This window comes from Ambystoma mexicanum, chromosome 7p, assembly GCF_040938575.1.
Source record: "Ambystoma mexicanum isolate Mex_15411 chromosome 7p, UKY_AmexF1_1, whole genome shotgun sequence".
Classification (NCBI taxonomy): domain Eukaryota; kingdom Metazoa; phylum Chordata; class Amphibia; order Caudata; family Ambystomatidae; genus Ambystoma; species Ambystoma mexicanum.
In genome coordinates this window covers 949120880-949143738 of record NC_090939.1, presented here as the reverse complement: position 1 = coordinate 949143738, position 22859 = coordinate 949120880, and the positions used below count along the sequence as shown (strand labels likewise).

Below are 22859 nucleotides of genomic sequence, written 5' to 3'. Positions count from 1 at the left end.
GGAGAAAGTGATCACTCCAGAAGAGAGGAGTGGTGAGAGTGATAGAAAGGGGAAGGTCTGAGGAGATCAGAACATCCAGAGTGTGCCCTGCAGAGTGAGCCAGGCCAGAGGGGAGAATATAGAGTGAGAGAGAGTCACAAAGGTCGCAAAAGAGTCCAGCGGAAGGACAGCAAGCATCCAGGTGGATGTTGAAGTCGCCAAGAAGGAGGAGTTGAGTGGTTGAGACTAGGCGGGAAGAGGAGAGGTGTCAGTGCATGCTCATGACTTGGAACAAGGATGAGCATGTGAAATCAGCTGGATGCCTAAAGGGGGTCATAAAGATATGGATCCCAAAGAAACATTTCTTCAGACAAGGATGTCTGGATGTGAAGAATGATGGGAGAGTGGTCAATGAATTACCCAGATGGGGGAGTGTAGAGAAGGAGCTAAGCACCCCCACCTCAACCACTTTGCCCATAGCACCTATATGTTGGATGCCAGAGTGTGAGAAATATGCAGTACCAGTGAAAATACTGATGCCTAGGAGAATCTGGGAAGCAAGGTTCCCATTGAAGAAACCATACCTGCATTTGAGACAATACGATGGCCATTTGAATGAAACCCCTGAAGAAACAGGGCAAATGAAAGACGAAGAAGAATGGTGACATCACACAGTGCACAGCTGACGTACATAGAAGAGATGTAGAGACTAAAGAATGCAGACATTCAATAAAGACATCAAGAAGGTATCGAAGATAATTGTCATCTTGGGCTCAAGATGAAGAAGCTTATGTTACAGAAACGGTGAAGATATCAAGCTGCTTTTACAAGTGTACACATGCAAAGAAACGCAAGCAGAAAAAATATTGTTGAGGCTAGCTTTATAGTGAATAGATTTCAGCAGGCGCCAACATGTGCATATATATATATATTGAAGTCAGTAAAGAATGGGTGTTCCCACTAAGTACAAAAGCAGAGTTGAGCAAACGAAGAAAGGCTGCTTTTTCCAGTATGTCGCAGTTAGAAAACAAGTGAATTACAGGTGAATCTCGAAAAAGGCGAAGCTGAGTGAGCCAAGAAGCCAAGGCCATATCAGACTGGGGTGAACTGACATTGGATACAAATAGTGTGAAACAACGAAGCTCCTGCTCAGGAGGCATGGACAAAAACAAGAAGACATCAGAGGTCTCGTAGAAAAAAGTATTTTAATATACTAGAAACTCGATTTTGTGGCCTTCAGTCAAGGGGGGAGAAGAAGTTGGACGAGCACGGTGGTCACACCTATGCACAAGGGCAGAGTGTGCCTTAACTCCCCTGAATTCTCCAGAGCTAGGAACACTCCCAAGGACAAGTTCAAAGTCTTAATTGACAGCAGACCACTGAGGTGAGGATGGATGAATATGCTAATTGGTGGGAAGCTATGGTTAAGACGAGCTCACCAGCACCTGGACTCTCAGCCTGCATGCTGCTATGCATAGGTGGGAAGGTACTGACAGAGGTTAGAAACTAACCAATAATAGATGACTGCATGATCAAGGGTCCTATAGTTGTGTAGCCAATAAAAAGTTGTATATTGGTGACGTTCATAGTGACATATTTTAGGGGAAGGGCTTAGTTGCCCCACCTGATGTTAAGAAGCAAATCACATTATTCCTCTGCCCTAAACGAGTATGGATCATATACCTAAATGATCCTCTTAGACCCTATCACACTCACCATTAGGTTTTTGTAGTTTGCCACGTAGGATGACGTTAGTAGTACGTGGGTTAATGTCACCTATGACGATTTTTTGTTATAAAATCAAGCTTTTTTTCTAAATGCATTGAGATCGTGATGAGGGACGTCTGCTGATGTCCGTTGTACTCCCTGTTTTAGATAATTTCATTGATATTAAAACAGTTATCTTTTGCCAACTACCTGAGTTGTTTCGATTATTGATGTTTGAGTAATTTCTGCATCCACCATCCATCTCCAGGGCATTGCTACCACATCTTAAAGGGCTGGAAGCTCCATTTCAATATCATCCAGATGCATAAAACTAAATCAGATAACAAATATGATGCAATGTGTAGTGACTTATACTCCCACTTAGATTGGTCAATTAACCGCTTGCAGTGTGGACGATACAATGCAGTTAAATTGGCATTTAAGAAACTACTCCAAAAGAAAGATTGGATGAACAATTTTGACCACATGAGCAAATTGCACAATTTTCAATATCTTGAAGGAATAGTTCATTCTTTCCTTTCACCTCAGAGATATCTGATACACTGCTCTAACCAAATGGTACGTAAATTCTGCCTCCTTTTGAGGCTAAATCAATTACCAGTGAGAGCCATGCGAGGCACACAGTGGCAGCTATCAGCTGATGAACGATACTGTCGAATATGTAAAAACAAGGCAATGTTGGAAAACCCCCCAACATATGCTAACAGCATGCTCGTCCCTTGCTTTGGTGTATGTAGACATGGATGGTCGGTATGTTTATCAACCAACATTTATAGCTACCACACACTTTTGGCACCTCTGTTTAAATTCTCCATTAGAATCCTTACATATTGCCATGTTCAAAGTATTGTCTGCCACTGAATCTATTTGGAATCTCATTGTATAAAATGTATCTGAGTGAATAATTATGACATTTATGGCTAAATGTCCTTTTTGCCTAGTAGACATAGTATTACAACAAGTTGATCATGTACGATATCTTGTTCCATCGTAACTACAATACAACTGTTGTCATTGACATTTTCTCATTCGATACAATGTATCCTAATGAATTTCGATGCATCTTCAATGTTGGCAATACATGAGTTCAAATTAGACAATGAAGATGTGACTACAAGTGTATACTCGAGTTAGTAATCGTCCAGTGACAATCCAAAAGATGTGTAAGATGTAGTTAAACCCACGTCATCATGAACTTTTGTGACAAGTATTGAGAACTTTTATTAGGACCTTTTATGTGGCACTGATTTCCCATTTTAGTAATTTGAAGACTGATGATGATGATGAGATTGTGAATTATATTGTGGAAGAGTTTTCTGAATTATGAATTAAGTATTAATTCGAATATTTACTAAAACATTTTTTATACTAATTGTAATAAGTAAGATTGATTGATGTTGCTTACTTGTATATTTGATATGAATTTTATTTATGAACATTGTAAAAGTTGTAAAAGTTTGTAATGAACTATCAACAACTATACCAATAAATAAATAAATTATCCAACATGCCTGGTTCACACGAAAGATACCTGTCTATGATGTGTATATTAATTTCAGCACAGCATTTGATACTGTAGACAGGGGCAGACTTTGGAGAAAACTGCGCTCAAGGGATATCCCCATTGGCCTGCTGAAATGTTCATTGCATTACATCAGCAAACTCGGATCAAAGTTCTCATGCACCAACGTGGTGGCTTGACCAGTTGGCTCCCAACTCGGAAGGTGGTTAAGCAAGAGTTCATCATGGGACCAATGCTGTTTAACCTTTATTTATTGGATTTGGGTGAGGCCCTTGCTAAACCCTCCTTTCTACCACGTAAGCTAGGAGTTACTCCTATGCAATGGATAGGTTATGCAGATTACCTCGTCCTTTTCGATCTATCTCCGGCCGGGTTGCAATCCTCATTGAGTTCTTTACAAACTCACTCTAAGGTAAATTAACATTGATAAAACTAAGATAATGCTTTTTAATCCACCCAACAGGAAATAAGTGCCAGATGGATCGGAAAGTTGTCGAGGTAGTCACTGATTATTAACATCTGGGTATCAATCTGGATTCCAAATTGCATGGTATTATACATCTCGACCGCACTAAGAGTAAGGATTGCTGGCACCATCGGCCCATTTGCCCACAAGCAGAGTGGGTATTCAGTTGGAGCCTAATATAAATTATACCAAGCAAAAATCTTGCCCATCATGTTATATGGTGCTGTGACTTGGGCTCATTTGAATCCGAATGAGCTTTCTCTATTGGAATCTGTTATCCTAAAAAGACTGCTGAGGCTGCCTTCCTATACATCTACGGACACAATCTACCTGGAATTTGATCTTGTGCCAATTCCTGTTTGCTATCATTTGAGTGTTGTAATTACTTGCTGGAAGCTCGTAAATTCCCCAGTCACCTTGTTGAATAAATGAATGCATGATGTGTCATTGTCCATAGTAAATCTTATGTCTGTCAGCTGCATTGTCAATATCAGACCTATCGCGGCTAGGTGGCTTGGGATTGCTCCGCAAAGCGCACTTACTATGTCACTTAGCCAGAATAAGAACTCGATGAAGGCCATTCTTTATTCACTGAACAAGGAACAATTGATTGTGAATTTGGCTTGTAAAGGTAATGCTTCGGTTTTTATGGAGTATATTCAGGTAAGGAGAGCTTTCCCAAGCTATATCAATCACTTCTTTGGCAATTCACTGGTATGGGATTACCTAAACATTAACGTCAAATCTTTGGAAATATCGGGAGCTTGGCAAAAAATTCCTAGGAATTGCTCATACTGTCGATTATTTGGGGAGATGGCTATGGAATCTCCTAAGAACCTTTTAATGGCCTGTTCCTACGTCTCAATGTTATGACAATCTATGATGAGGTCTGCAAGTATGGATGTGAATATCTTGGATGAAGAAGTGTGGACTGTCTTTATGAATGGGTGACATCAGGTCTGTATTGTTTATTTCACTTTTTTATGAAAAAAGATTGCAAACATTATGGCCATGTTGACAGCTTGATCTGGATCATTTCTTATAAGCAGCAGGGGGCATGTGGAATGAAGTATTGCAATGAGCTTACTCTTCTCTGCGTTTCTATGATGGGTATATACTTTTATTGGTATATGTTCAGGCATTCTGTAGTATTAAAAGTCAACTTTTGTTTACTATATAATACTGTAAAATAAAAATATCTAAAAATAAAACAATGTGATAATTCAACATTTTGATAGCCTGATGGAGGAGGGCAAAGATACAAGTTGGAACATCGAAGGGGCTCACCATTAACTAGCGACTTAAATGATGTAGTGTTTATAAAGAAATAATAGTGTTTCAAGTGATTTCACCACACCTACAAAAAATTGCACAGGAGAGCCAAGCTTTTTTCTCCATTATTTGTATTGAGTCAAGTAAATTGTATTTGAGTACAATGCCGGAGGGAAGAGGGTACTAGAGGAGGGTTGGCATGGAAGGCGAATAACTCACCTGCTGGCTTCCGGTGCCCATTTCCTGGCTAGAAGGAATATTTTTAGGGAAACTTTGAAGGCCAGGGGAGAGACTACGTTTTTGACTTCCATGTGCAGAGGGTTCCAGTGGCAAAAGAAGGTGGATGAATGGAAGCGAGGATGTGCAGGTGGAGATTAATCTCTCAGATGAAGTCATGTTTGGCATCAGAGGCTGTCCAATTTTAGTAAAGGGAGATTAGGTCAGATAACAAGGTGTTCCATGAATAGGCCTAAATACAAAAGGGAGAATGTAGAAAGCGCGAGTTGCAAAGTTACGTTTTTTTTGCAAGGTAGAGAAAATTAACCAGGAGAATACTTGAGACAGCTGTGTGGAAATAAAAGATTTAGCAGAGTTCCAAGTGGGATAAGAATGCATCTTGAGTATATTTATAAGGATTAACCTTACCGCTATATCAGTGGAGGTAGTGAATTTCTGGGGAAGTTTTCTGCCAAAAATGACACTAAATTTGTGACCCTTGGGAGCAGGAGTGGGGAGATAAGAGGAAAGGATAGCGGGATGAGAGGAGAAGATTAGTGCAGCATTTTCGGGGAGATGACTGCTTTCTTCGAAGAATTGAAATGTTGACCATGAGACACATACGTGCCATTCAGTGGCATAGGGTGAAGAGAAAGTTGCATAACGGGATCATAGCTTGGGGGTGAAGGAGTGAAGTAGAAGAATATTTGGGTGACATCAGCAAATAGGTGAGAGGAGAAGAAAAATTAAGGGATTCATTTTCAAGAATGGAGGTATGGAGAGTGTAGAGTTGTGGGCCAAAAACAAAACCTTCGGTAAGCCCCGTAGTGATGAAGGTGGAAGCGGTGATGACAGTATTCCATCAGATGGCACAGGAGTAGCCATGTAGAGAGAGAGCTATCCACGCTAGGATGGAATTACAGATGCTAAGGAGGTTAATACGGAGGATAGTTTGGGGTGGTTGGCAACGATAACCAAGTTGTGGAAGTGAGTGTGTGCCATTTCCCTGGGCTGTGAGTCTGAGAAGTCAGGGTGAAGCTTCAATGCATTTAATATGCATCAAAACACAAGCATTCAGGAAGTAGAACAATCAGTGCAGATACTGCAAACTCTTGAATTTAAACATATGTTAATTAGCGGAAACAAAGAGACCTGCATTTATCATTTTTTTTAAAATATGTTTATTTTTGAACAAGGCAGGAAACATTACATACATTTGTAATCAACATTTAGCATGCATTAACACACAAGAGTATTGCTTCCCCTTCCCCTCTCAGAGTACATTTAGTAGCTCAGTCTCCCTCCTCTTGTTCTCGCACCTGCAGGGCGGGCCAGCTCTCCAAGACCCTCCTGGCCAGTTGGGGTTTATATGTTAAGGCTGGAAAGTCACGGTCGAATTCGAGGATCGGGTTCCAAATGTTCTGGAAGCGATGGAGAACACCCGCCCGCCCAGTCACCTTCTCCGCAATGAGTACATCCCGCAGTTTCATCCACCACAGGGGCAGGAGCGGGCCCTCCACCGACTTCCATGTACGGGCCACCACTATTCTGCCCGCCAGCAAGCAGTGCAATAAGAGTCTAGCTTTGGGGCCCTTGCGCGGGTAACTCTGCGGAATCGGGGCGCCTAAGAGGATAGGTTCAGGTTCTAGTGGGAGTGTGATGTGTGTCATTGATGCAATGGCCGCCAGGCATTCTTTCCAGAAAGTTTGGGCCTTGGGGCAGGTCCACCACATGTGGAAGAAGGATCCTACCTGGCCGCATCGTCTCCAGCAGGCCGGGTCCAACGCTTGATTCATGTGGTGCAGTCTGAAGGGGGGATAGTACCATCTCAGTAGGATTTTGTGGGCGCATTCCCTATTTGTAACACAGGAGGAGGCTGATTGGGTACGGGTCCAAATGTCCACCCAGGACTGGTCCTCTATGGGGTGTCCCAAGTCTGCCTCCCATTGCGCCATGGCCCTGGACTTGAAGGTGAGAAAGTCCTTTTGGAGGAGCTTGTATAGTGTTGAGATCTTACCTCGGAGTGGAAGGTCGTTGAGAGTGAGTTCTATGGGTGTGGGCGGCGTGTTGCTGCTTGACGAATCTGTGGGTGGGAGCACCAGTGAGCAGTTGGAGGTAAGTGAACCTGTCCGTTTCTTGAAGGTGGAAGTTATCCTTACATTGTTCGTAAGAGCGCATTTATCCTCCCTCGAAAAGTTGTCCTATGGTCTCCAAACCACCCGTAATCCAGTTTTTGAAGTTCCTGGGGGCCAAGCCCGGGGAAAAGGCAGGATTCATAAAGACCGGGGATGAGGGGCTCAGTCCCCTGGGGACTTTCTTCTGCTTCAGCGTCCTATCCCAAATGGCCACAGTATGTCTGGTGGACAGCAATAGCTCCTGCCATTGCCGTCTGGTCGCCAGTGAGATGTGGGGAAGAAAGCGTAGGGGTAGAGCTAGACGTGACTCTTCTAGGTCCACCCACCTAGGATGATTTGTAATTGTTTGTCATGCCTGGGTGCACGCTAATTGGGCCACCACCTGGTATTTCTGAAGGTCTGGGACTCCCAGGCCACCAAGTTTCGCGTTCCCCATCATTGAATCCTTTGGTATTCTGGCTTTCTTCCCCCTCCAGATAAAGTGCAGCATCTTCCTCTGTAGGTTCTGGAGTGCTGAGGACCTGCATTTATCTTATTTAGTTATAACTGGTGGGTAAGTGAGCCTACAGTTGAACTGTGTGTAAAACCTGTAGGTCACAGTTTTAAATACTAGTAGGGTAACTAAAGTCTGTGGGAGGTATAAACAAGTAGCTATATGAGCTATGCATAATGAAAGTAGTGTAACACGTTTTGTGAAAAGATTATACATTCTCTATAACTATTACTTATATTATAATCATTATCAATATTATCATCATTATTATGTTTACTATTACTATTATTAGAATTGCACATAATATTATTACAATTATCATGCTTGATTTACTATGTAACTTTATTCTTCAAAATGCATTTGAAAGTGTAATTTATTTCTGAAAGAGTGTTTCCTAGAGGGATATTCAGCTGTTGCCTGTGAAGAGCACTTGCTGATGTCTTCACGGATTGTTTTATGTATTCTGAAATATTTTTTGTGTGTTTCTGTGAACAGGTCTGGCATATGCATAGTGTTACAGTCCATTATCTCTGTGGGTGTTGTCATAATTGACAACATTAAGAGTCGTTTGATTTAATTGATTGTGATCTTAAAATAAAAATGACTATTGATATTCATTAGGAGGTATATGTCAATATGTGGTATACTTCAACAACCAACTCCAATAACTTCTTACATAAAATGTACATTTTGTTTTGAAACAATTGTGTGCTGACTTTCCTATATCAGATACAGACTGGAATCATTTTCAATGTGAACATATATGTAATGCATGAGTTGGGTTGTTTTCTAAGGAGGGCTCCAGTAAGATTGATGTGACAGCAGGAGCATAATACATGGGATTTTCAGATGTTTGGAATAACTGCATCTGCATCAGCCTGAACATTTTACTAGGCCAGTATAAAAATAAATATATACAATTCTAACTAAAACATATAAATAAGACATTTTGAAGATCATACATTGTTATACAGAATAAAACGATATTAAATGTCATGTTCAAAATGATAGTTTAGATAGCAAAGACCCTCTTTATATGAGTGTACTTTAAGCCTCTCAAAGACAAGTCTTTTTTGAGACTATTTATTATCCAGTGCCAATAGCCCTAGTTGCTCCACATCCTCCTCATATGGGGATTCTTAGTACTCTGTGGTCAACCAAATGTAATCTGGTTCAAATGTGTTGTGATTTTTTTTTTATGTCAAGGTCAATCATGTTTTCATCCATGTTCTGTTACCCTTTATTACTGTTTCCCTCTGTTGGATTGGTGTTTCTGGATGCAGTAGGTGACTGCCTGCAAGGCTGGTGATTCCTCATGGTTCATTCTTCTCTTGATCTCCCCACCTCCATTTCTATATCTGAGCTCAGTGGATGGTCTCCTAGTGTATCCATTCGCAGTAATAAAAAAGTTAGAGTGGGTATCTGCCTCAGAGGCCGGTGATTCTGTATGGAACATCCTTGTTGTGACGTCCCTATCTCCATTTCCATATTTCGGCGCAGGTAAATGCCAGGAGAATGCTCTTCTAGTACATCCTCACTTGTAAACAATGGTGTGTGCTAGGAGAGGCAAGTGTCTGCGGGTGACACCTATGATTCCTTATGTTTGGTGTGTATATTGTATATCTTGCTTCTGTGGACATGGACATGGATTTTCATTGGTCTTAGGTGTTTCAACACTAAAGGAGCATTTATCAAAGGCATTTTTGACATTAAAGGAATGCTTGTCTCACTGTCGAGGTGGCACTTGGTGGCCAGATCAGGGCGTTGCCACTTCTTGTGTTGCCTTGTTGCTTTGATGGCCGATGGTCTACTGGTATTGATAGTTTGTCCAAGCCTATTTAAGTGACAAGATGTTTTAAGTAATTCAGTCCTGGTAGCTCCGACCATCCAGCTTTTAAGGGCTTAACAAAATAATACTGTGTTTAACGAGGGCATAGTTAGAGGAAATTGGGAAGCTGTGACCATTTCAGAGGTTTCCAGCTTCGGGCTGTTGCTCATGTTTTCGGACCTCGTTCTAATGTGCTGCTCCTACACCGTGCAACAAGGCTGTTTTCAAGTGGTAGTTTGGTGCTGCTTCTACACCAGGTCTAGGTCTGCTTATGTGCCAAGAGTTGTGCTACTCCTGTGTTGAGTCTGGAGTTGGACATTTTCCATACTTGGCTGTCAACATGTCAGGGCTGGGACATCTCATCTCTCAAGGATGGGTTTACTACCCAAGCTCCAAGGTTGGAACCTGTCACTGTGGGCCTATCATTGGTTCTGCTTCCTGAATTCAGAAGTAGCAGACTGAATATACCTGTCAATTTTCCCTCCCCTGGGAAGCTTTTTTGGAGTTCATCGGCTGGTGGTATGACAAAGAACAAGCCTGTAGATCCCTGCAGAACCCCATAAGCAATTGAGGTCTACCCGAAGTCAGGCCACGTGAACAAGCCCAAATAGCAACTATAGATGTTGGTTTGACTTCCTAGAACCCTTCAATATGCGCCACATGAGGCCTATGGCAGGCATTCACTAAAATAAATATAAAACGAGGTTTCTTTGAGATCTTCAGCCCTTATGTTTGGCGTACTAGAGTCCTTCACAAACTTTATCAAGAATCAAACATCTGTATTGTTGAGTTTAATGTTTGTTGTGTGCTAAAACTAACCTTTGCCCCACTATCATCAGGACAGAATTGCCAAGTTCTTATACATTTTAATGAACTATCATAAATCCATTCTATTAACTATTTTCGCATGTGACTGAGAGCAATGTTATATATACCTTTAGTAGTATATATCCAGGATAGCCATGGCAGATTCCCTCTCCATTCTCTCCTGTGCTTTATTGCATTTTGTTCAGTATGCAAGCCAGTAGAAACATATTTGTTCAGTTTTTTTAAATCATTTTTGTTCTTTCCTTTTTTTCAGTGTTTCATATTCTTAAATTATTTGATGATATTTGGGTAATAAGGGAACACTCTGTCAGTGGCATACTAAGTACAAAAGGTCCAGCTTGACATGTGATTAATGCACTGCTCTGAAATAACTTATTAGGATGTTGTGATATTTTAAACAATCCATCAGTGCTAAATTCAATTTTTGTTCAGTTTTCAACAGTAAAAGGGAATTAAGTTATGGTTCGGCTAACATTCAGCTTAAATTATGACACTGGGAATGGTAGTAGCATGTACATGGAAAGTACAGATGGGTGGGTGGAACTTGTATCACGCCTAAAGAATTGCATCACTGGTGAGAATGTAATCATCACACAGGAGTATAATCAAAATGAGAGGAGAAACAACATGCAATATATATTGAAGCAGTATGTTTCGGCTAAAGTAACTAGGTCCTTGTGCAAAAAAAGGTGTCACACAGCATTGGCCAGTTATATAGAAACTACAGCTCCTATAATCTCCTGGGACCTGATGGTACAACTTCCAACCTCTGTAGCCATCCTCACACTCCAGACAGGCCTCCTCGAAGACACCCATGGGAGAAAAAGGGTACTCTTGGATCAAACCCACTCCCAGGCCAGAGTGGGCATGGGTTCCTTTAAGGGTACACTCAAATCTGCCTTTGACAACTATATAGGCCCCCATTACAACCAATGGGACAAATAGAGCAGTATTTTAAGGGAATACATCAGCAGTGGTCCCAGGCAGCCTTTAGCACTTGTATGCTAGGCTTCGCTTGTATGAGAGACATTCAAATATCCCCAAACCCCACCTCAGAACTGGAGGCCATCATCAGGGGAGGTATCCACCAGATAATGCTTATGCCAGCAACTAGAAGACAGAATTAGAAACTCCAAGATGGTGGATATAGTTCCCGAGGCTGCAGTGGAACACCTACTGCAGACATACCCAAGTTCAGAAAACTATAACTCCCAACCACCATAAAACAAGTCTGCACACCTTAGGCCCATTTCCCCCAAGAGAGGGCGGAAGGAGAGTCCAAGGCAATATAAAAACCCCAGACTCCCAGTCAGTCATTGTGGAAGTTAGGAGAACGGAGATTGGCAGATAAAGTAGAGGCAGGAATGAGAAGCTTTGAAAGATCTGGAGGAAGGAGTGTGGAGGGTGTTTGAAGAAGATTGGAGATGAAGACCGAGGAGGTGGAACTGGAAGGTGTGAGAATCATGAGCCTAGCCTCACTCCGAAACCCCCTGGATCCTCTTTCCAAGACACCAGGGAAAGGCCATCACTTTTGGATCCTGACCTTGAGGTTGGAGAAGCGCAAGAGTATCACCTGGGTGGAGGATCCTCAGTGAGAGTGGGAGCTGGGTACCTAAGGGGTACCTACAGGTGAGACATGATATCCCCACTGATGACCAACCTAGACCTCACCCGACCTTTATGGGTTATTGCAAGACCTCTTCCCTCATTTCCCCCATTAAACCTTTGAAAGTACTGGGACAAAGAAGAGGAGACTGAGAGTAATGAACACTACACCTTCATTTTAGCACTCTGGTACTGGGATGAGTAAAATGCCTGCAGAGTATGGTGAGAGTCAGACATGTTCCCTTTATTACGGTCAGGCAAACCTAATTAAGGACCCACACCTGCAAACTGTTAGGTGGTTGCAGGTGCATAAAGAGAGAGCCAGAGAACCCTGTAAAGAGGAGAAACAGGGAGGCCTGTGGGAAGGAGACCATCAGGGGACCCATTTTTGCAGGAAGCAGTCGTTGTGGGACTTGTGGAGGAGTCAGGATGCCGGCCAGCAGCCCAGAGAGGGAGCCTACGTGGTGAGTAATCAGTAGCCAGAGCTGCAAAAATATAGAAGAAGCAGGACGCTGTTCACGTCCATCCAGAGGCAGCATGTGCAAGGCTAGCCCCGGTGTGCGAGTGGGTAATAAATTACCGAAATGACCATAAGCTTCAAATTAAGCAAAATTAATGCATATTAATTACCAAAATGAACAGAAACCTGAAAGTAAGCATAATGATTGCATAAATGCATATTAATTACCGAACTGAACAGAAACTGAAATTAAACATATCAGATGCATATTGAATATCGAACTGAAGGAAAACTTGAAATCAAGCATAATGAATACACGTTAAATACTGAACTGAATGGAAACTTTAAGTTAAGCATATTGAACATCTGTTGAATACCAAAGTCACTGAAACCTTGCAATTAAGCTTATAATATGCAATGGTCGCAAAACAATTATGGGCAAAGCAAAGAGGAAGTGCCCATAGGAAGACAACATCTAGAAAAGAGTGCAAGTGTGAAAGAGTTCCACAGAAAGATGGAACATGACCAAAACCACCACAAAGTGAACTTTATGAGTACATGCAGTGTGGCAAGGCCAAAGACTGGCAAGAGTTGTGTGACATGTTATGGCAGCGCCAGGAGGCTAACCAGGAGAAGCCAGAAAAGTGTAAACTTGTATATAAAGCCAAGATGCCTACTAAGAGGAGTTAAGTGAATGTCACTCTGAACTATGGCTGTAGAGCCTAGGGATCCTGGTTGCACAACCTGTAATGGGTGGACCGTGCAGTATTGCAACTGTGTCTAGACTAGTGAGCCCTGAACTGTGAGAACCAAAGACATTGTAAAATAAATCAAGGATTGAGAAATAAACCAAGGAGATGTGCTACAAGTGAACTGGTGAAGTGAAAGAGGGTCGGGCAGACCTTGAAACATTTGAAAGACTGAAACAAGTACAAGTGATTGAGCTAAGGTTTTGGAGCAGGGAACCCTGATACTTGAGGTGCTGCAAGCATTGTCTTGAGAATTAAGTCTCAAGACCCTTTTCTTTTTGAACTGTGCTGCTTGGAACTTGGGGAAGGGAACCCTGAGGAATGTGTGGAACTGTATTACCTTGAATGTGAGAAAGGTAATTTTGATACCTTTATGGAACTTTCTTGAACTTGGGGAAGGGGAGTTGAAAAGGAAGCATTGAGATGGAATTGTGAGGGCAAGCATTGGTTTTGGACACAGACAGACTTTTAAGTTGAACTCTTTGACTCAGACTTCCCTTTGTTTCGTTCAGGTAGGGAAATCCCACCTTAGCATTGGGCAAGTTAGGCCTTCTACCTTCTTGATATTTAAGTTAATAAATATCTTTTGTTTGAACTTTAAGTCTGTTGTCTGTGTCTTGCTTCATGATGCCTTCACAAAGGCCAGACAGGGAGATAGCCCTAGTGGAGATCAGTGAGGCTAAGGTGGGCAAAGTTAAAATTACATTGGAGCAGGTGGGGAAAGAGCAAGGCGAGGTGTCAGTAAGATCCAAGGAGGAGGCAAAGGTGTCAAAGGAGGTTGATATAAATACGGGGAGTGTTGGTATGTTACTATTAGAGAAGGTTAGAGAGTTGTTGTAGCTAGTTGGGGAAAACAGAACATTGGCAACATGGTAGAGGAGGTTGTAGATTAGTTAGAGGAGGTGGTTGGAGAAAAGATACAAGAGAGTAAGGAAGTGGTAAGAGGAAAGCATGATGAAGTGGTATGGGGGGAGATCAAGGTGGTGGAGGAGGAAACACCAAATACTACTGACATAGTTTTATCAACTCCTGAATGTAGGGCACTTTTTGAAGAAAAAAGAAATCGTCAAAGAAGAAAGGAGATTTTCTATATATAGAACTTTAAAGTATGCAGCGACTGGTTCCAAATTGATTATAAAACCAGAACATAATGATGTGGGAAGAGTAGAAACGTATAAAAGATCAGAACTAGACATAACACAATACAATTGTTTTTCTGCATATTTTCACAGGCTTGTAAGGTGGTTGGCTCTACTGTATCTAATGTTGCAAAGCAAGGAGATACAAATAAGATTCAAGCAAAACATACACGATCCTCTTGATGACGATGGAAGTGGAGGTGCACAAGCAATAACTCCGGAATTGGCTAACATGTTGATAATTGCTGACTGGAGCTGAGACAGGATAATGATGAACTGCAAATATAAAAATGAACTCTCATTATTCAAGCTTGCAAGGACTACTACAATCTTCAGTTAATGAAAACCAGATTTTAACAAATCATCAATTTAAATGGGCAAATAGTTACAGTTTTTCCACTTTAAAGAAATAACAATATTCGTTTAAATACATGTATGCATCTTGTCATGTTTTTCTATACATTTGACCACATTTTTCATTTAGGTCAAAAAGTCAGAGTTCTGGTTATTGCCTTCCTCCAGTTCTCTTATTTGCTTTTGTCAAATCTGTAGATAACCATGTTCCTTCTTGTTCGTCACCACAGTCTCATGCCTCCTTAAAAGCGCAGCCAGACACATTGTAGTCACCTTTCTTTGTATATTGTGTGAAATCATAAAATACCAAATTAACTTTCTATATAAGTCTCTTCCTATCTCACAAAATAATATTGAAAATGGATGCACGATTGCATAACAAACCCATACCATCTTCCCAGCCAAAGTTCTCACAACCATTTTAGCATTTGTAACTCCTAATCTCTTCAATATTGATTTCGGAAATTGTCCTCTATACTACAGCTTGTCTAAGCTATTGTCGAGGGTGTGAGATCCAACCCCCTCCTCACATGATTCGTCTGAACTCATTTGCACGGCAGTCTCTTCCAATGGAGGTGGGGTTCCTTTTTCCCTGAAGTCTTTCAGTCCTCGAAGAGGTACGGCCAATCTCGGGGAAAAAGCCGCTATGCCTTTATGGCTATAGCCAAAGCAATAGACTCCTGTCCGAAAGGACCTTAGAAGGGAAAAAAGACGGAAAGGCTTGCAAAAAACCCCTTCTCCAAAGCGATGTGTTTTCTTGGAGAATAGCAGTGGAATCCTGAACATGGATTGTAGTAGGTGGATACTTTATGGTGCTCACAGTAGATTACAGTAGGAGCGATAGGAGGTTTCCAAGAGGAGATATCCAAAGGTAGGTCAGTGACAGGAATAAGAGAGGCAATTGCAGTTTGTTTGGTTGTTAGTTTATTTATTTGTAAGGCGCACCAAACCCGAAGGTATCTGGGTGCAACAAAAGGAAGGTTACAAGTATACTTTAGGCATGAGTTACAATGGTTATAAAAGGAAATACACGAGATTACTAAAATTACACACAAGGCATGAATTACAATGGCTGTAGCACGAGATGCACGAGATTACAAAAGTTGTCATAGTTATGTACATATAATGGTCACAACAATATACAGTAACTTACAGTATTTATATACATGAGCAGTTATAAGCGACAGAATGGTTTATGCAGAATGGTGCAGGTAAGGTCAGAAAGGAAATTTAGGTGGGGCGGTGATCCTTGGCTCAGTGCCAGTTAAGGGTGTTGCGCCTACATTTTAGGAAGATTTGGTCGGATCTCAATGGCTGTGGGAGGGCGTTCCAAAGATGTGCCGCCATGACAGGGAAGCTACTCCCCCCAGCCTTTTTAAGGTTAAATCTAGGAACAACCAAGCAGGATGAGTTAACTGTTCTGGTGGGGCGTACATACGTTCTCCTAATGATTCTATCAGAAAGGTAGAGTGGGGCAGCTTTGTTGAGACATTTATGTGTCAATGAGATGGTTTTAAGCAAAATGTTGTCGTTGATGGATAACCATTTGTTTTGTTTCCTGAGCTCTGAAATATGTTCTCTCCTTGGAATGCCCTGTGCCACTCTCATGGCGTTATTTTGGAGGATTTGCAGCTTGTTGATAATGTGCTTACTCGCACCTAAATAAAGGGCATTGCAATAGTCCAGCTTGGAGAGTATAAGGGCTCTAGCTAGAATAGTGCAGCTGTCCTTTGAGAGAAACAGTTTACAGGCTTTGATCAGCTTGCATGTGTATGCTGTGGCCAGGGCCATGGCGTTGACCTGTTTGCCAAGTGTGAGAGTTGAATCTAGGGAGAAGCCTAGAGTTTTAACCTCTTTAAGTATTTTGATAAGGTTACCATCGATGTTAAGAGAAGTGTAATTAGGGCTAAGTTTGTTCAGGTTAGCTGTGGTACCGAGAATTATGATCTTGGTTTTATCGTCATTCAAGCATGGGCCGTGGGCAGCCATCCATGCTTGGATGATAAAATACATTTTATTTACAAGGGCAGTGTCCTCGTCATATTCCCTGGTGAGTAGGGGTGTACCAAACTTCGGCTTCGAGTCACTATTCTGCCAAAGTTCGGCTGAAATACAGCTATCCAGCTTCGGCAGAATAGTTTCTGTGTAGTGACTCAAAGCCGAAGTCCACGTTCTATGATTAGCTGCCTTCTTCCTGTTTGGGAGGTAACAGCCATTCATAGAAAGTTTTACAGTGTTCAGGCTGCAGAAGCCAAATAAGCTGTTTGCTTATTGGCTTCTGCAGCCTGACCACAGAGGAAACACAGCCTCAGAACGCGTTGAAATAGGAAATGAGGGAAGGGAACAGTTCTTCCCTTCCCTCGCTTCCTATGCCAACGGACAGAGTGCTCCAGCAGATGCCAGCAGCAGACCTCCTTGACCCACAGGTAAGTAACATCCCCCCACCCTCAGCACGGTGAGACCAGGGGGTGCCCTGCACCCCGTGGCCTCTCCGCAATCATATTGATGATAGTTGTGCCACCAGTGCGAAGCCGGTGGTGTTACGGCTAATTCACGATGGTGGTCTCTCCTGCGCCGTTGGCGCTTTATACCTTCGCTGCATGCAATTTCTCCCAAGATGGCGTTGTGCGCACAAACTGGCGGTCTAGATCCCTTCCCGTCTCCTGAAGAGTCTCCTCCCTCAAACCTGGTCACAGTACTTGAACACTCGGAAAGGAAACTTCAGTGCGTTGCTACTGTTTACTGTGGTCACGCTCCGTAAATCACAGCTTAGGAAACTCCTGGATTTCTGCATCCAAACTTATTCCAAGCTCTTACGAGACCTTCCTTCTGAACCCTGTTTCTCTCTCCTTCTTTTTTCCTCCCTCTTAGACCAACTACCGCCATTCGCTCCCACGCTCTTGAGTCAAGGATCAGTTATGCAGCAGAGTCGCCCATCAGACCCACTAGAATTTCGTAGGTCATATTGTCTGCATTAATTAAATCTCTCTATCACAAAGGATACCATCTCTACACTTAACTGTTAATTTCACTTTCGTGTACAGGTCGCTAGGGAATTCCGGACTACATCTCCCAGCATTCCTCACAAAATCTCTCTCTTTCATTCCTCTTCCCACTCGGACTGGGTAGGTTGAACCATAACCCCTTGTTACTTTCCTACGACCTGCTTTCCTTATACAAACATTTACCTTGTTTTTTTTCGTCCCAAAGCTACCTCCGGTCACGGACCTCTCAATGCTCCCGTTCCCGGAAGTCGTTGACACTCCCCGCAGCCATCCTGAGAGAAACTCTCTGGGGAAACCTGATCTCCGATAGTCCACACATCGAGGCATCATCCAAGTCTTTTCCACCATCTGTTGATCCCGCGCTCTCAAGCAACACAGGGTTTTTTCCCTTCTCGAGGGTTTCCCTGAGGCATCCTCAGCTCGCCGTGTTGGAGGCGGATAGAGGGTGTAACAGGTGAATTCTCTCAAGCTTCAATCCTTTACTGAAGACAAGGTAGGATTTTCCATTTGTTGTATTGTTGTAGGAGGAACCAGAGTGAATTTCTACTTACCACGACTATAACGTGTGAGATTTGTGACAGGTGGCCCGACAATGTTCTCCCATGTCCCCCCACCCTCTCCGTTGTCCCGCGAAGTTCTGCCATGCCCCCCACCCCCTCCATTGTGCCGCAATGTTCTGCCATGTCCCCCAAACCCCTCCATTGTCCTGTGATGTTCTGCAATGTCCCCCAGACCCCTCCATTGTCCTGCGATGTTCTCCCATGCCCCCCACCCCTCCATTGTCCCGCGATGTTCTGCCATGCCCCCCACCCCCTCCATTGTCCCACAATGTTCTGCCATGCCCCCCACTCCCTCCATTGTCCCGTAATGTTCTGCCATGCCCCCCACCCCCTCCATTGTCCCGCAATGTTCTGCCATGCCCCCCAACCCTCCATTGTCCTGCAATGTTCTGCCATGCTCCCCACCCCCTCCATTGTCCCGCAATGTTCTGCCATGCCCTCCCACCCCCTCCTTTGTCCCGCAATGTTCTGCCATGCCCCCATCCCCTTGTCCCGCAATGTTCTGCCATGTCCCCCAAGCCACTCCATTGTCCCGCAATGTTCTGCCATGTCCCCCAAGCCCCTCCATTGTCCCGCAATGTTCTCCCATGCCCCCCACCACCTCCATTTTCCCACAATGTTCTGCCATGCCCTCCACCCCCTCCATTGTCTCGCAATGTTCTGCCATGTCCCCCAAGCCACTCCATTGTCCTGTGACGTTCTCCCATGCCCCCCCACCCCCTCCATTGTCCCGCAACGTTCTGCCATGCTCCCCACCCCCTCCATTGTCCCGCAATGTTCTGCCATGCCCCCCACCCCCTCCATTGTCCCGCAATGTTCTGCCATGCCCTCACCCACTCCATTGTCCCGTGATGTTCTCCCATGCCCCCCACCCCCTCCATTGTCCCGCGATGTTCTGCCATGTCCCCCCACTCCCTCCGTTGTCCCATGATGTTCTGCAATGTCCCCCAAGCCACTCCATTGTCCCGTGATGTTCTGCCATGTCCCCGCCTCTGTTCTCCCGTGATGTTCTGCCATGTCCCCCCGCCCCCTCCATTGTCCTGTGATGTTCTCCCATGTCGCCCCCACCCCCTCTGTTGCGGTGCATCGCAGTATTGGCCAAATTTTCCCATAGGAAAAGGGTTAGGCTTTCTGAAAATGTGTAATATGGGGCCAATTTAAAAATTCTTTCTAGGGCCTCTTTTGGTCGTGCAAATGCTCAAATAGGGTTGGAAAGGGCAGCTGAATGTGTGCATCCATGATGCGTGCGTTCACATGCTCTTTACTGTCTTGCGAAGCAGTATTTCTCATGTACTGGACAATGTATTTAAAAAAACAACTATTCGGCTCACTATTTGGCTTCGGTCAAATAGTTTTGCTAACTATTCGGTATTCGGCTGAATAGTAATTTCACTATTCGGTACACCCCTACTGGTGAGTGGTATGAGGATCTGGGTGTCATCTGAATAATTTGTCTAGGTGAAACCCAGATGGTCCAGATCATCAAACAATGGCTTTGTGAATATATTGTACATTGTCGGCGAGACGCAGGAACCCTGCGGCACGCCACAAGTAATCGGGATTGGGTCTGCCGCTGCTGACGGTGAAAAGACTCTCATGGTCCTGTTATTCAGAAAGGATTGGCTCCGTGCTATAGCGCCTTGTGAAACGTGGGCTGCTGAGTCGAGGTGTTTACAAAGCACTTTATGATCCACCAGATCGAAGGCAGCAGAAAGATCAAGGAGAAGTAGCAGAGCTATTTTCCCCTTGTCTTTAAGTACATGGATTTGGGTTTTAAGATCGATCAGAGCCGTTTCGGTGCCATGTTGAGGCCTGAATCCGGATTGGCAGGCTCCCAGGAGGTGATTATTCCGGGGTCCTGAAAGCAGTCTTCCATTCGTCGTCAGCTCGGATGCACAGGAGGTGATACGCTCGATTTTGAAAAATGTTACAGCCCCTTCCACTGCTTCGATGACATCTCTTATGAGGGGCATGGGATATCTATCTATTACAGTAACCTTATTGAGGCCTCTCTAATCGAAGCAGGGTCGCAAATCCTGTGAATCCTTCTTGGGGATAAAAAAAAGCAGGGCCCCAGCTGGAGATTTGGACAGTCGTATGAGTCCGTTCTGGAGATTTTCATCAAGATATAACCTAAGTGAAAACATGCGGCCAAAGGGCACTAATGCGTTGGGTACCACTTCTATGGCGCAGTACCCTGGCCGGTGTGGTGGTAGTTCTTTGGGATTCCTGTCTTCGAAGACCTCCTTGAACCTCTGATAGTGCATGGGAACACAGCGGACCCCTGCGACAGAAGACCTTTCTCTGAAAAACAGGTTACAGAAGATGATTGGACAGAAGGCTATAAACTGCTTCCAAGACAGTAGTCTGAATCAAACCGAAGATTCTTGTCGGCCCAGTCGATGCAACGATTATGGGTTCTCAACCATGGAATATCAAGAATCACTGGGAAATGGGTTGCCCTTATCAGATAAAAACAAAGGGTTTCCTTGTGGTTGAATACAGAAAGCTCAACTGGAACCGAAGAGTGGGTTATGGGTCCAGAACTAAGAGGTTTGCCATCGACCCCCTCAACTGCCTGATTCTCAGAGCACAATTGTAGGGGGATGCGTTCCTTCCTTGCCCATACAACATCCATGAAGTTTCCTGGAGCTCCACTGTCAATAAGGGCTAAAGCTTCAATTAACCTCTTGCAATCTGTATCTCTACCCGGACCACCATCAAGCGCAAATCAGATCGAGTTACGTTGTAAAAGTAGAGGTCAAAGGACCATGTTGAGTACCCTGACCCGAGGTCCAAGCTAGGGTCAGGGTGGGTCATTTCCCGACCTCCTCTGCGGGACTTCCGGGCAATCCCGAAGTAGATGGTTGCCAGATCTGCAATACATACACAAGCCTAGGTATTTTCTTCTCTGCCATTCAGCTAACGACAAAGGTCCTTGGGCAGCCCCAATCTGCACAGGTTCTTCCTTGGGATTTTGTTTAGGAAGAGGAGGAGGTTGGTTGTGGCTAGGAAGAGAGAATCCCAGGCCCTTGCCTTGTCTTCTTCATTCAGATCTTCTTTCCTGTAAGCGGAAGTCTATCTGGAGAACTAAGGACATAAGAACAGCTAGAGAAGAGGGGCGCGCGGTCTGTGCCAGTTGATCTTTAAGATCTTCATGTAAACCTTTCCTAAAGATGGAGAACTGAGCTTCTTTTGGCCATCCAGCTTCAGACGCAGTCCTCTTAAAGTTTCTGATGTAGGTGAGTAGATCAGAAGATCCTTGACGGATATCCAGGAGATCTTTGCATGCTGTGTATGTCACCACAGGTCTCTCAAAGTTTTATTTGAGAAGAGTGACAAAAGCATTGAAGTCCCGAAGGATGGGATTGGCCATTGAAACCAAGGGAGTAGCCCAGGCCAATGCATTGCCCACCATATTGGTTATCATATAGCCAACTCTGGCTTGCTCTGTAGCAAAGGTAGCGGGACAAAAGGTGAAGTGAACGATGCAGGCATCAATTAATTCCTTTACCTTTCTTGGTGAGCCATCAAACTTGCCGGAGGCAAGAGCGGATTGAGGAAGAAGTGTAGAACGGTCATCTCTGGCTGAAACAATCTGCCTGAGTACTGCATTTTTGGCTTTTAATCCCAGGACTTCAAGGGACAGCCCTTAAAGGCATGGAGGCAATACTGTGTCTGGGCAGCACTGATGCTGCTAAAAGCGTCCGATTACGAGAATGCGTGCACAGGCATAGCGGCATGCTGGTATCATCTGTACCGGCATGCTGTAAATGACCCCAAAACCCCTGTTAGTGGCATCATGGAAAGCGCTGACACCTCCTCCGCCTTCGTCCACCCCTAAATAACAGGCACCGGCAATAACGGGTCCGGCAATACTGGGCCCGGCAATACCGGAACCGAAAGTAACGTCATTGCGCCGGAATGGGAAATAGCACAGCGGCCATCTTAAAAAACACAATCTATTGCAATTCTCGAGATACAGGACCTGGAGCCTCACACCACTAGCTACATCTGCACCTACACCTCCAGCACAATGCCAAAGGCCATTAAAAAAGGAGCATCCCGCCAGCAAAAGGAGCGATTCTCTGAGGACGAATTAAACATGCTGGCCGACACCCTGCCAGAGAATGGAGACGTGATCTTTGCTTCAGACCTCAGGAGAGCTGCACAGCTGAAAAATAAAGAAGTGTGGGAGCTAGTGGCCCAGAAGGTCAGTGCGGTTGGCACCACCCCCTGCACTGTAAAGGATGTAAAAAAAAAGGTGGGATGACATTGTGGGCAATATCTTAACAGCTAATCAGAGCCAGGGCCTGGCTACTGGCGGCGGGTCCAACTCCCCCACAAAACTCACCCGATGGGAAGAAACCTGTGCCAGCACCATTGGAATGGAGGCCATAGAGGGAGATATGGAACGTGGAGCACCGTCATCGGCAGATAGAGGTGAGTGTCCACATAAACCACTGGAATGCAAAGTATGATGATGGGCCACCAATGTGACAGTGACATGAGCCAATGCA

The 22859-nt window shown here is 44.0% G+C and overlaps 1 protein-coding gene across 1 annotated transcript in view; it reads right to left on the bottom strand.

The window, feature by feature from the left end:
- LOC138526476 (organic solute transporter subunit alpha-like) overlaps positions 1-22859 on the bottom strand; it is a 428149-nt gene that overhangs the window by 37949 nt on the left and 367341 nt on the right. The window contains exon 7 of the mRNA XM_069637290.1: positions 14591-14696. Coding sequence (XP_069493391.1) covers positions 14591-14696 — 106 coding nt within the window. The remainder of the gene's footprint in view (positions 1-14590; positions 14697-22859) is intronic.